At 36.4% G+C, this 15724-nt stretch overlaps 1 protein-coding gene across 1 annotated transcript; it reads right to left on the bottom strand.

Annotated features, from left to right (window-relative positions):
* Positions 1-302: 302 nt before the first annotated feature.
* Positions 303-11991, bottom strand: LOC134532475 (uncharacterized protein CG3556-like). The gene is made up of 4 exons (XM_063368892.1): positions 11838-11991; positions 6874-7036; positions 2634-2788; positions 303-964 (listed from the first exon to the last, which is right to left on the bottom strand). Exons 1-4 carry the CDS (start codon positions 11908-11910, stop codon positions 894-896), a joined length of 462 nt encoding a protein of 153 aa, XP_063224962.1. The 5' UTR covers positions 11911-11991; the 3' UTR covers positions 303-893.
* Between the last annotated feature and the right edge of the window lie 3733 nt (positions 11992-15724).

Below are 15724 nucleotides of genomic sequence, written 5' to 3'. Positions count from 1 at the left end.
ATGTACAAAGTATGTGCTCTTAGATTTTTCAAAAAAAACTATAATGCTGGGTTACTTGAGTGTAGAAGTGAATTTATCCTTTTAAGTTTTATCTAAACTCTCTGGAGTATTTGATACCTAATAGCAGCTTTCACAAGATGCTTTTCATCAGTTTTTCATTGTGAATGAAAATTTAAAAAAATGTTTGTATATATACCTACAGGCAGTTTAACAATTAGCTTTTATGCCACTGTATGTAATCTTAGTGGCATTTGTAGTTTAAATACTGTGTATGTAGAATTATATGTAAAGTATTTCAGACCTGTATTTGTTTGTATAAATTTCTTATTTTATTTTATTGCCATCATTGTTTACAGAAGTGTAGCAACATGACTTTTATCTTGCCATATAATTATGCCATAAATTGTTTTGAATTTGTTTTGACGTAATGCTTTTGTGAGCCAGTTTAAAGTTTAAGGATTTGAGATTACTAAGTACAAATATAGCTGTCATCAGATGTGTTTGCAACTTAATTATACTAGTTTTGATGAAGATTAATGGTATTGATGTGTTAAAAATGCATTATCTGTATTGTGTTACGAAATGTTATTTGTGTGGTTTGATTTTAACACTTAAAAAACACACAATAGAAGAACATTTTAGCTTTATTATAAAGCATACCCATGTAATTATCAAAAAGAAAATTTAATTAAATATTGTTAAAAAAAAGCTTTTTTTTTTTAAATTAGTGAATGGGTTTCTTTGATGGTTGGAAAATGATGATAGTTTTGTTGTTTCTTCAGTTTAAATTCAGATGAAAAAATTTTTATAAAAAAAACTTGGTAAGCACAACAAAAATGCCGTAGTTGGTGTGAAACAGTTCCTCTGGCTAATGTTGGCACTTCAAGGGTAGTTTATGCCCACGTGACATTCTTGAACCAGAAGAGGTAGATGTCTCTGTCCGATACAAACACCCCATTGATACCTGTTGACAAAACAAATGTTCGCACACTGTATTATTTACAAGAAAATCAGTATTACAAGGAAGTTAATGCAGCTGTGCCTTCATAACAGTTGCTTTCACGAACATAGTCTTCCTGCTAACTTAAAATGCATTCAACAATCATTACTTCGTGACAGGAAATGCAATATGCCAGCTAAACCAGCTGTGAGAGAGAATTAAGGAAAATGGTGGTTCGTAGGTAGGGATGAAGAGAAAATGAGTGCTGTAATAATTTATTTGCTATCCAAGTTCACCACTCTTCAATTACTCTGCAATCTCCGCAATCTGAGAATGCCCAAGTCATTAATTTATAGTACACTTTGCCTCACAGTTTAGCTTACACAGCACGGGTCTCTAGACTGTCAACCTCCCACCTTTGGCGATCACAGACCACAACATCCTTAGTCATTCCTCAAACTCCCACTATGGTCATATGTAATTCCCTCTAGTAAAAAAGGTCCTATAAAAATACCTTATGTTGCAGATGTCAAAAATGTATATTCCATCTACAGGGTGGATCTGAATTCGACCTACAATCTTCGGCTGCAGGCTCATTGCGACAAAATAAGTTGAAAACATCTGCATGACTTACATTCTAAAGTGATTTGAAGATGGGGTTGAACAATGCTTTTATTGTAAATAATGAAGTATTTAAGATGGAGCACTGAGCTGCTGGGTTTTGTTTAATTGAATTTAATTCTACAACCGCTGCAAATTTTGTGGTTGCAGCAAAATTATTTAACTGAAATGATTGGGAAGTAACACCTTTATTGTCCACATATTTTTGTGATCAGGGAACAACAAATGCACAAACTATACGTGTGCATCGTAGCAGAATGTAGCTTTACTCTGCCCCTGATGATCATAGGTCCTCAACCGTTTCATAATGGAAAATTAAAATATAGATTGAAATATGTCATTGGAAATATTCAAGTGTGCCATCGAAAAGTTAAAGGCACTACGTTAACCAAATTCCAAAATTGTCATTGGCTCTGGTCATCATTGCTGAACGAGGAGTAATTCTTCAGTCAGCAGGGGTCTTGGTTGCCAAATGCTTAGATCACTTAACCAGACACCAAGGTACCCTGGTTTCAATTTCACAAGCTGGTTGCTTAATGGCAAATAGACAACAATGTTTCCAAAAGTTAACAAAACTAAAATAATCAGCAACACCAACTGCTAAAAATAGTACGAGGTCATAGCATCAGGGAAGCCTTCTTTTCACAGACGAGAGAGCCAAAACCCGAAGTTCATGCTTTTTTTCCGTATCTTTAATGTAGCTATCCTAACCAAATCAACCGTACACAATGTTTTAAAGTATTTATAATGTATCTAACCTAACCTAATTGACTATTAGTATCATTTTATCAACACCGCCATATTTATTTCCAATGAAAAAAAAAAAAAAAAACACCGAAGATGCACGATCTAGCGTTTGGCTCTCTCGTCTGTGAAAAAAAGGCTTCCCCATAGCATCATGACGCCCTATGTAAGGTCTCCGTCTCTAATGACTTGGTCACAATAAGGCATCATAGTACATTCATCTCGCCAGTGGTCCGCTGTTACCTCAGCACCCCCAGTCTCTGGAGACTGCTCACCAAGGGTGCAGTGCCGTGTTGCTGGGGCATGCGACTGGAGAGGGGGGAGGTACCTTTGGGGGTAAGCAGGATGTCTGGTGGCGGCTTGGCGGGGTTCGGCGCCGACTGCAGCTTGTAGAACATCCAGTGCTTCTTCTGCTCCTCGTTCTTCGTCCGACCGCCGATGCTGTTCACGTACTTGGCCCCGTTCACCATCTCCGCCTCGAACCTGCGCACCGGCGGGGATTGGCAACTGCCTCGCAAGCAGAACACAGCGTTTTCACAGACGAGAGAGCCAAAACCCGAAGTTCCCCAAAGTTCATGTTTTCTTCCGTATCTTTAATGTAGCTATCCTAACCAAATCAACCGTCCACAATGTTTTAAAGTATTTATAATGTAGCTAACCTAACCTATTTGACCATTAGTATCCTTTTATTAACACCGCCATATTTATTTACAATGAACAAAATAAAAAAAAACTTCAAATATGCACGATCGGCCGTTTGGTTCTCTCGTCTGTGAAAAGATGGCTGCCCGTTTCAGACACGCTGTTGCAGTAATTCCAACAGCTCCTCACTGAAATATTGTTGGTTCCAGCAGTGTCATATGTACTCGATACAGAGCTGTGCATCTTATTTAGGTCAATATTGTATGACAGTTATTAGCTGCCTACGTGATACTGTCACTGGACCAACATGAAATAAAATTGATAAATCCCCCTGTAGTTCCCCGGCGAGGCAGGGTCTGCATGGATGGCACGGGGCTGACACTCACAGCAGCCGGCTGTCCTACCAGAGGGACAGACCTGCCCCTCCGACCAGCATGGGGCATGCATGGAGCAGCGACGGAATGGATTGGTGGGGGAAATGGGAGCAGCCCGAGAAGACCCACAGGGAACAGAAACGTCCGCCACGTTTCCCATTTGCAAAGTATCCACTTCGAACCGCCCATGTTGTAGGCGAATGTTCTAACGACTTAACCACACGCCTCTGACCGGTCCAATATAATTCTTGGAGATATTTATTCATACATACTTTTAGCGACAATTTTTGGATCAGTTATTTAACCCTTTCAGTCATACTTTGTCTGTGCCAAAGATGCACCTAGTTTAATTTTTTTTTAACTAAACTATTTTTTGTGGTAATTTTCTTAATCTATAATTAATATTAAATCATATTTTTTTGATAATTAATACAAGTAAAATAATATTTATTTCATAGCCATAAATTGTGATGTCCACTAGAATGTAGGTACACCTTAACCCACACATTCAAGGTTTGTTGAAGTCCATGTATCACTGTGATATAAATGGTTCACTACTAAAGACAAACAGACACAAAGGATTAAAACTGAAAAATACAGAGATAGTGTATGAATCTGTAAGGATTTTAGCTCAATTCTTTACTTCATGGAATGAGGTGACGTGTCCTCCGCCCCCCTCACCCTCTGTAATCAGCCCGACGCCGACGGAACATTCATTCTTATTCATTAATTAATTCGTTATTCACAGGGGCATATGCTAAAGAATAAAGCTAATAAATGTTTGCGTGCGCTCTTGGTTATTCATTCTTGTTGCGTGTCCCATCCCACTGCAACATTGAGCTACCTTCATCTTCTGCGACATTGAGCTACCTTCATCTTCTCCGACAAGTGGATACTTTGTATTCTTTATCCAGAGGAACAGTGATCACAAACAAGCTGGTTCTTAAAGATTATTCCAATAAAATATCATCACATATACTCTCGTGTATTAGGCATCATTGCCCAAATGTAGTCAGCAAACACTGTTATCAAGCCATGGTATTCTCACAGAAATATTGAAAAATATTATTTATATATGTATCTTGTTATCTAAATATTTAATTGTAATTCTTAGATAAAAAGGTTTTTCTTTATTATTTTTTTAGTAATACTGTATTTAAAATAATTTTCTTGATAATTTTTTTTTTTTTTAGTAAATTCTATGTTTAAAATAATAATTTTCTTCGTGGGTTAATGTAAAAAATAATACTACAGTAAAAAAAATTTTGAGCGGATCTTTCAGTACTGGCCAATGATGCGTAGACATCTAAACTCAGCAACGAGCAAATTCGTGTGTTCTCGTGTCGCAAACAAACTTATCAAACACACACATGAAATTTAATGTTATCTAATTCTTTTTAAAAAAATTATGAGCAGGATAAATAGACTAAAAGTACCTATTCATTGTAGTAAAAGACTGAAAATGTTTCCCCCTTTTAAAACCTAACTATAATTATGTTTAACACGATGATGCTATTCACTTCTCCGGGCTGGCCAAACAACAGGAGTACAGAATGCGTCGCATGTATATGCTCCGACGCGGAACCTGTGACAATCGCCTCTAGACAGGAAGTATCATCGCCTGATTTTCTGAGGTTATACTCATTTAGGTGCGTTGAGGGTGAAAAGTTAGTATGCGCCGGAAATGCAATGAAATAAACACAAATCACACAACGGAAATCAACATGTTGAAACTCCAATGCGCATGCATGCAGAAACTGCTGTAGCTACGTGTCAAAGTCGTCAAGTTGGTAGACCTACGTGTGGCAACACGCACCCTTATGTACTAACTTTAGCGAACATCGGGGAATTACTATGCGTGTTGGTGTGCCAAAGTAAACTTTATGAACTGAAATTATCCTGGAATGCATTTTCTAAACTTGGATAGTCATATAAATATATAATCACAACACTAAAAATACTACAATTTACTAGCCAGGAAAATTGTGTTGGAACTACAAGATATCCTGGTTCTCTAAAGCATTACAAACCTGACGTCACATATCCTGTGAACCAGTCAAATGTCACATTCGCATATGCACCACCAGCTACGACACATCAGACAGTCGTGACAGGAACACGACTGCGTACAGTGGCGGATTTACAAATGTTCAAGGTATACCTATGTTGTAAAGTTTTTGCCGCTCTTGCCTCTACAATTTTCACGTCCTAGATTATTTTTTTACATTCCAACAATTTCGTTGAAATTGCACGTAAAATAATTTTTGGGTATATTTTTCAGCTAATAAAAGCTCAAGGCGGGGTAATGCACGCTACTACACAATAACATACATTTGTTAAACGTGAATAAATAATTTTTATTGCGCTTACAAACAGTTAAAAATAATCGTTAAAACTATCCAGTTCGCAGACTCCAACCAGTAGGAGGACTGGCATGTAGGCCTATGGGTTGATAGTGGGAAGAGAGAAATACATTTTCTATAATTTCGCTCTTTTCACTCATTCAAAGTGTGGGTAGAGGGCGCAGAGGCCGATTACTGGTTGTTGGGCGGCGAACTAGCTGTTTTACTCAAGAATATGGAAGTTTGCTACACGGATTCACTGAACGTACAATGACAAGGGAGAGGGGAAAGTCATCGGGAAAAATTTGTTGCAGACTTCTATCTGTAAACCATCAGAAAACAGAAAACCGTCATGCCGAAATCTTTTTGATTTATACGAGGAAGCAAAAAAAAAAAAAAAAAAGGTCACCAAATTTGCCGCCCTAGGCTCCAGCCTACTCAGCCTGCTAGTAAATCCGCCACTGACTACGTGAGGAATGCGACGTTGCAACAATGCAAGAAACTCACGGTCATGTATGAAGCACGCGAGTCGCAAGACGTCACCAACCTTATAACTTAAAATTGTGAAACGGTAGAAAAACCAATTGTCAATAATTTTATTTAAACGTGTTATTTCTTTCACTGTGTGAAAGTTTGAAGAGTGAATACGTGATGTAGCACATCACGTCTGCGTCTTTAAAAATGTCCGGAACACTGCTGTTCCAATATGGCCGCCAGAACGCGAGGATCGTGGACTGCGCCTGGCGTGCTCTGGAGCCGGGCTGGACCTGTAGGGAAGCCTTCTTTTCACAGACGAGAGAGACGAAACGCCAATGCATCTTCGGTTTTTATTTGTTCATTGTAAAAGGTTAGGTTAGCTACATTATAAATACTTTAAAACGCTGTGGACGGTTGATTTGGTTAGGATAGCTACATTAAAGATACTGTGGAATCATGTAAACGGTTTCCTAGCCCTGGATAGCTACATATTAAAAAGTTATTTGCTAAGCAACCTTAAAATGATTTTAAAGTATTTTTAATGCAGCTATACATACCTAATATAACCAACCATCCACAATGTTTTAAAGTATTTATAATGTAGCTAACCTATCCTAATCGACCGCAACATTTAATGCCACGCCGGTTCATACAATGAGATAGAACGGGGGGAAAAAGCGAGCACGGACTTGGGGCGTGTCTCTCCCGTCTGTGAGATGAAGGCTTGGCCGACCTGTAGGCTCGGCTGAGGTTGGCGGCCAGCAGCATGACGTCGTAGAAGGCGGTGCCGGAGGCCACGACGAGGCGCAGCGAGTGTCTGTCTACGCGGCCCGGGCTGTCTGTGCGCCAGAGGTCGTAGCGCAGCCTCGCTAGTCGCGGGCCGCCCGCGCCGGCAGCTGGGAACCCGACCACACACGTGACCAGGCGACAAGGGCGCCCGTGTGGGGGGGGGGGGGGGCAAACCATCACAAATGACAAAAAAAAATGGCCAAAAATGGCCTTAAAGGACTCAAAATTTGCCCAAAATGCTCAAGAACACCTATTTTTTTTTCTTTGCCTGAAAGCTAGGGGGAGCCACAGACCCCCCCCCCCCCGGCCCTTGCTGGGTCCGGCGGCATGAGAACATGGCGGACGAAGGTGTTGGGAAGAACCTCAAGGGGGTGCCTCCCATTTCAGGTCATTTAGTTTATCACTGATCAAATTTTAGACTTTTTCAGTTGTTTAGCTTTCACGAATTGAAATATATATATACAGCGCATACGTTTTGCATAATTAGCTGACAAAGTTACATTTTTAACGTTTGTGGGTTGTACAAATAAGGAGAATTTATTTTATTGAAAAAAAAAATTAAACTTTTTAGGTTTAACTGCAATGCCACTGGCTACTTCAAAAAATGGTTTTAATTTCTTTGAGAAAATATTAATTAATTTTACCTGGCATTTCAAAATTCTCAAATTTGTTACGATTTTGACAGCCAAGAAACATGAAATGAGTTTTTGTGATATAAATGCAAACCATATCATGAAGTAGCCAGTGACATTGCAGTTAAGCCTAGAAAGTTTCAGTTCTGTAATAAATTAAATTCTCCTTATTTGTACAACCCAAAAACGTTAAAAATGTAACTTTGGCAGCTAATTATGCAAAAAGTATGCGCTGTATATATTTTTCATTTCGCGAAAGTTAAACAATTGAAAACGTTTACAAGTTTATCTGTTATTACTGTAAATATAAAATCTTGACCTAAAATGGGAGGCACCCCCTTAAGCATGGTAAAACAAAAAAAGCCAAAAGTGATATAAAAAGTTAACTTTTCTGTGGCTTTAAAACCAAATAAATAAAATGTTTATACAATAACTTCATGCTTGTGAGTATACACATATTTTAACTGAACACACTCTTTTAATATCTAACATTTATTTCAAAATAACTTTACAATTGACAGTGCAAGTTCTTACATAATTTTTTACTAGTCTATATTTCTATATAATTATTTTACAGTGAAACTGTAAGTTTGTTTGCAGGAAATCAACTAAAAAATTGCCACACTAGTTATACAAATTATAATTCACTGTTATGAAATTACATAATTCATGCTGAACGAACAACATAAGAACACATAAATTTGTTCGTTACCGAGGTTAGATGTTACTGCACGTGTGACACACACATCAAACTGCAGAGAGCGCGTGAGACTAACACCGTTAAGAAGACAGCGCATCATCGCTCTACCACTCTGGTTCTGGGGTAGAGCGCCTGCCTTGTGACTTGTAGGACCCGGGTTCGCGCCCCGGCTCCTCCAAGGCGGATTGCCCAGACAAAATGGCGGCATTTTCTCTGGTAGGAATACAATCCCTTGTAACAAGTCAGGCTACCAAAGAAACGGTGGGTGGAACAGAAAAAAACCTTCCAGGTGGCTTCCAAATGGGGAGCCCGTTTCTTTTCTTGGGCTCCCCATGCGGTGGCCATTCCGGGGGTTTCTCCGGGGGAACGGAGTTTTGCAAAAATATATATAGACAATTGACAGTGAAATATATATATATATAGTTTTTAGTAACATTGAGTAGCATTATCATTCCACCATGTTATAAATAAAGCTCAAACAAAAATTTAAAACATGATTTTTTTTTTTTTGCTTTTGTACATAAAATATTTGAATTAAGTGTGTATCAGTCAGTGAGTGGTTGTGTACCGATGTTGTGTGTTCAACCATTTATCGGTATATATTTTCTTGAAGTATTATTGTCAGTTAAATTCTAGACATAAACTGTTAACCAATACCTTTGTTATGTAGTATTTTAGAAGTTTTCGATGAAAAAATATTATTTCTGAAAAATCACATAGTTTTTAATCAGGAAGATCGTCTTTAACACACACACGTATTATATATCAGTATAACATCCAGACATACCTAAATAAAATATTCTATTTATTTCAACATCGGCAAAGTCCTTGATACTTTCCAACACAATCTTATGAATAAAAAAAATATCAATTTTAGGCCTTTTCAAGCAATGCGTGGTATATATTTGTTTTGATTATCTTACAAATATACACTTTTCAGTCAAATTTGCAAATGCAATTTCATGGTATTCGGTGTTCCGCAAAGTAGTAGTTTATCTCAACTACTCTTTAATATTTAATAAATGATATTCCAACTGTAATCAGAATTTATCAAGATAAAAAAAATGTTTGTGAAACTATTCAGCAAGATATTTCAGCTGTCCAGATCTGATTTTCAAGTTAGCAAACGTCTCTGAATTACGATAGCATTTATTTTATAATCTTTAGTAAAATAACTAATTCAATTAATCAGAATTATCACATAGTAAGTAATGAAATTAAACGTGGTGTCCTCTTTTAAGACCTTCGAGTTATATTGGATGCCAAGCTTTTTTTCACCAAAATGTAGATAATACTATTAGCAACACATGAAGATCTTTATGTCTTTTTAAATTTATAACTTTCTCTGCGACTAATTTTAATTAGAAAATAATTGAAAGTATACAGAAAAATGTTCTTAAATTAACATTTAAAAATTGCAGGCATTTAAATTATTTGGAATATGCTACATTCGTATATAAACTATTTACATTTTATATTTATTAGACGTTCAATCAGTGATGCACTTTTTATTATATACATTTAATTACTATTTTGGTTGGTTCAGACACAATATCTCGGTTTGGATTAAGAGCTCCAACTTGAGATTACAGAATTAGTGACACTTTTAAAACCATTAGTAACTATAAAATGCGTAAAAATTTTTAATAATCTAGAAACATTTTTAAGCAAAAAAATTATTTTTAACTTTTGTAATCTACATATTTATTTTGTATACATCATTTTAGTTTCTGTTTAAGATTTTTGTGGTAACCAATTAGTTAACATGAACTTTATCAATCTTTATCTTTCTGTGTGTTTTGTTGTTTCGTGTTTTGTCGCAAAGTTATTGATATGCATGTCTAGTGTTAATGTGTTTTTTTGTTGTTATTTTATGTGTCATAATTCGTTTAAAGGTGCTGTAAGGCACAAAAAACTGAATTTCAATTTGATTTGACAGTTTTAATGAAGAATAATAATATGCTAAGCATATAAATATTTTTATTTCCTAATAAAGTTTATTTTTGAAAGACTTCAAGCCTGTGCAAAGCCCACCAACATTCGATGTACGAGCCTATGTCTCCCCTAGAGCGCCTGTGCTGCTTGCCCTGTGCCTTCTACACTACACAAAAATATTTTCCTCGCATTTAAGCATCTTAAAAATACATTTTGTAATTGTAATTGTAATTGTAATAATGATCTACAATTATTTTAATTATTCCAGTGAGAAAAAATGTAATTTCTATGAAGCTAGTTCAATTATGATTTTACGAGTAAGGCCATTTTCCTCATTCCGTAGAATTTTGGCAGAATTCCCCTTTGTCTTTCTAAGTTATGGCAGTTTTCCTTCACCTCCGTCAAAACAGGAGGAAAAGTGCCATAATGGAAAACTACAATTTGTTTTTAGGCTACAAATCCCTATAAAACACATTTTTGAGTTGATTTATGACGAACTACAGAAAATCACCGCCTGAAGTGCTATATGTAACCTTTTAAGTTCACCTAAGAAACAGCTAGGGGGTTAACAGCGCTACCTAGCGACGTATTCTATACGCTACTTTGAGAGCAAAGCAGTTGTACTCATCCCATGAAGTGTATAAATAAATATGGCAGAATTCCGTCTCATTATTGCAGTTTTCCGTTATGGTACTTTTTCGAAGAGGCCAGGCGGAATTATATCATTATGGTAGTTTTCCAGTATGGCAGTCTTCCGCGCCCCCGTTTGAATGTCTTATGCAACGGGAGGACAGAACCGAAATGCTACTGTGACTAAATTTAGTACCTGGTTTGCAAAAACTCATGAAATAGAAGTGGTTCATTTAGATCCCGTACGTGGTCACTCATTAAGCCAGTGTGACCGTAACTTTGGTCTTGTTCACTTAGAAATTTCCTTGGTTAGAAGTTATTGATACATGTAGAAAAAATATTCTTCAAGATTTGAAATGACAACATATTTACTTCCAGCGCCAACATCTAATTTAAGGAAGTTCACTATAATGAAGTTTGAGATGATGCAGTACACTAAAAGTGGTAGTGCATTGTGTTAAGAAAACTACTTGGCTACATCGAATTTAGAAACTCTGAAGAATGTTAACCTAACAACAGTCTTCTTTCCCACTGTTAGTGCTTGTAAAATAGATTATGTAAGAAGTTTGTGTGCATACTTGCCCCAAAGAGACTGTGGTTGGATTGAACAAATAATGAGCATAATCAGTAACATAGGCCACCCAACTTTTATGCTATTAGCAGATTTGATTTTGTAGGCCTCTTTAACCACCTATAGTTATTTTTCTTTCACATACTTATTTATACAACCAAGATATTTTATAATTTGAGCGTACAACAAATTAATATTAAAATTTTTAGATCTTAAGAGTACACACAATTTTAAACTTATTCCTGGTTGGAAAAAAAGGGCTCATAACACACTTATTTCATTTAACTGTCTAATTGAAACTAGAATTTTTTAAGATCAAACTCACAAATACAGATAAAACCTAAGTAGTTATAAGTCACTTGTAATGAAACAAATTTACATCACAAGAGATGTAAGTGTTTGAGAACTTGAAGGCCTTCGGTCCCTCGAGGCGATGTTACCTGAGGCGCCGAGCAGCAGCAGCAGCAGCAGCAGCAGCAGCAGCAGCAGCAGGCAGCGCGCGGGGGGTGACATGGCGCGACTGCCTCGCCACACACGGGACTCCGGACTATGATCCCCGCTAGGCTCTTAACCTCGCCGGATCAGCGGCGCGACAGCCCCCCTCCCCCCCGCACTATCGGCGAGATGAACTTTCCCACCGGAAGATACTGATCAGCGTGTCGTGTGAACGGTTCCCCCCGACCATCAATGACCTACAAAGAAATGCCATCTACACATCTCAAGGATCGTGTTTGCGTATGCGGCCCTAGCGACTCACCCCGGCTAATGATGTGACATTCATTTACATTTCATTAGTAAGTAATTTTAAGTACCAAAAGATAAAGAGTACGGTTTGATGGATCGCATATGATATGGTGTAAAGGTAAATATTGTTCTAATTTAATACTGTTTCGCTCGAGAAAAAAAAACACATTATTTTTTTTAACCAATTCTGAAATATGGTTACAGTGAGTCATCCTTAGAAGATAGAAAAATGATATCGCGGACTTTTTAAGACCTACAATTCTGTACTATATTAATTTGATGTAGTTGTTCTCACAGATATTTCTTTGAAATTCTTAAAATTGGAGATGAAATAAATTGTTGAAACATGCTTGGTTTGTGGCATGTTTGCGGAAATGATGCCACATAAAGTAGAACGAAGATTAGATACAAATGCTTTAAAAAAAAAGGGAAGTAAAATTGCTATACATTCATGTATACATACATATACATTTTAAAATTAATTTTTCTAAACATTTATCTTGGTTTATTCTGAGTGTAATGGAGAGTAGAAAAATTTAATTGTTTAAAATATATAAAAAAAATACTAAAGTAAAATGAACTGATTTTTTTGGAGGAATCGTAAAAATATTGGAAAAGGCTATTTAGCTAAAACAATCAAAATATACTTGACTAAAACACGTGTAAAAATGAAATTTCACAAACGTCTGTGTTTTTTTTATTATCTTTATCGTTCTATTCTGGCAGTAATGGTTTAACCATTGTTTTCATCTACACACAAAACGATTTGTGATTGTGTGTGAATGTTGTCCAGCTGTTTATTAATTAACGTTTTTGAGCCATTAATCATCGATTCGCCTTGTTTTCAGCTGCACGAAGTGTTGGTAAGTTTACCTTACGTCCCGATGCAGACTGCTCGTTCCGACTGCTCCCCAGACGCGACCGCAAGTTCGCAAGACAGATTTATTGCCCTCTTATCCATGAGAACCGCGAGTTACTGTGACGCTATGTCGTTCCCATCTCCTGAATCAACTTGCCATTGATAAGCAACATCATGCCGAGTCAACGTGCCTATATTTTGCGTAAGTGGCTTGCTTTAAAGCGGCATGATTAAGCGTTAAATCCGTCTTATCTAAATTTTTCTGATTCTTTTTTATTGCTTACTTATCCGTTTATCAGGCCATAAAGCGCAATAAAACATTAACGTGCACAGTTGAACTAAATTTCTAAAATTTCCACATTGTACATCATATGTTTCATGAATAAATGCAATAGAAAAACTTTTTTTCCTTTAATGGGTATTATGTATTTGTGGTATGTTTGGAGTGAAATTATACTGGTATATATAATTGAAAAAATAATTGTTGTTAATATTAGAGATATAAATGTGTTTATAAACTTTGTCAAGTGTATTTATATAAGTGAGGTATGTACAACGATGACAGGTTGCTTGTAGGCTTCCATTGTCGCTGGCAAGAAGTGTCTGTGGAGGGTTTAGTAGTCTCCTGGCCGTTTACATGGGAGTGTTGTGAGGTTATGATCCCGTATGTATAATTTATTTGCATTATGAAAGATAAATTATTACATTATAATTAAATACACAATTAGTAATAATAAATTAGAATAAACATCCAGTATATATAATGATTTTCATTGTTTAGTTAAAAAATTATATCGAGTATTTTATTATGTTAAATAATTACTTTTATACGCGCGTTTTTATTAATATTAAATACTGAGTAGGCCTATATATTATTTTTTTTTCCATTTGAATGAATTTATACTTTACAATCCGTATTTATAATAACACTCCAGTGCTTTTATCATTTTATTACTAATAATTATTGGCGTGCAAAATTGAAGTTAGCTTTTGAATACGCGTACGTAAGTACACGCACACGTTTTTTAAAAATATTTTTTAAAATAATTTTTTATTTTTGTGTGGTTATTATCTTACGCTATAATTCTAATATTAATGTATAATTATTTTATAATGCTTAATAAAAGTAAAATAAAATTTATATATTTCATATCCATGAAGTATGATGCATGAATGGAGGTACACCTTATACCACAAATTCAAGGTTTGGTAAACTCCATGCATCGGTGAGATATAGTGTCCACTTGAGTGGACGGCAGACTGGAGGGGTTAAGCCCCGCCCACATTTGTCAGCACGTGGCCAATGACCAGCCGCGGAGGACTGTGTGGCACAAGATTATTTATTTCCTTCCGGCTGGAACAAATTTACGAAGCCGTAGAGACAGGAGTACACAAATGTACAGCGGTACTTACAATATAGTCAGACATAATAGCAGCTTCATGCTTTGAAAAAGTTCTTTGAAAATTCCCAACCTACATGAACGGATAAATTTTAAACATTTTTCACTCATTATTTTCTATTTTAGCATATGAAAAGCTAAAATCCGTTTCACAGACTGCTTGGTGTACACTTGGCAATGTTTAAGTTAAATGCGATGATAGCATTCAGTTACATGAAAAAATAGCCACATAATAAATTCCTGAAAGGTTACCTTAAGTCAGCACGATTTCACAGAGTGGATTTCGTACAAACGAAAAAAAGATAAGAAAAACACTTAGGGATCTGGGGTTTATCCCGTGCGTGAAGATACAAAAAAGGAAATTTCTTGGGAAAGTTCAGATGAATTACTAATAAAAAGAACCACAAGCAATATATTTACTGAAAATATTTATTTTTTATAAATTACAGTTACAAATATGAGAACATTATTTATCGTTTATCTGTTGTAAAATACATATATTCTTTCTCCGCAACACCGATAGGAATACACATGGTTGGCACTGATTGTGGGGTTCTCAGACAGCTCTGAATTCAGGGAGGTGGGGGGGGGGGGGGGACCAGAAGCACTGCACCTCCGGGATGCTACGCCGGTAAGAATCAACCATTGTTCCGCTTTTGAATTTTATTTATGATTGCAAACATCTTAACTGTCGGTGCACGGCTTTGTTAGAAGTAATTTTTTGAAAATTGAATGGAAGTCGATGACACAAAGTTGGCGGGCGTAAAAGATGGCAACATAAACCCGTATATAGTCACTTACGTTAACTTTAAAGGGCCATACCAAACGTATTAAACTGCATGTCCTTGAAACTACCCTGGAATATATTTGGTAAACTATATTAGCCATAATAAAAATTAATTACAAGTTTTATAACACATATGAAAATTGGCGTTGCAATCATTATAATGCATATTTTCCTTCCAAAGAAACAACAGGCTCGGTAGCTTAGCTTTACCGCTGATTTGTGTTCGTCACTAAATAAATACATTTTTATGATATAATAATTTTATATTATGTAACTATAATGTTTAATCAGCTAAAAAAGGTTAAGTTTTGTTTGTATGAATTATTTACAGACTGATTTGTCATTTAAGCAAAAACCAATATATTGTCGCGGGTTGAAATTTTGCAGGGTTGTTGAAATCAAATTTAGGGACTTTACTGACGGGACTCTGGGCTGGCTGCTCTGTTCACTCGTCAGCGCAAGTGGCGTGACCATGTAATTGGGGCACGGGGCCGGCGCGGCGCGCTGCGGGCTTGCAGAATTTTGTTTGTTTGTTTG

This window comes from Bacillus rossius, chromosome 6 (genome assembly GCF_032445375.1).
Source record: "Bacillus rossius redtenbacheri isolate Brsri chromosome 6, Brsri_v3, whole genome shotgun sequence".
Classification (NCBI taxonomy): domain Eukaryota; kingdom Metazoa; phylum Arthropoda; class Insecta; order Phasmatodea; family Bacillidae; genus Bacillus; species Bacillus rossius.
This window is presented reverse-complemented; position numbering and strand designations above follow the sequence as displayed.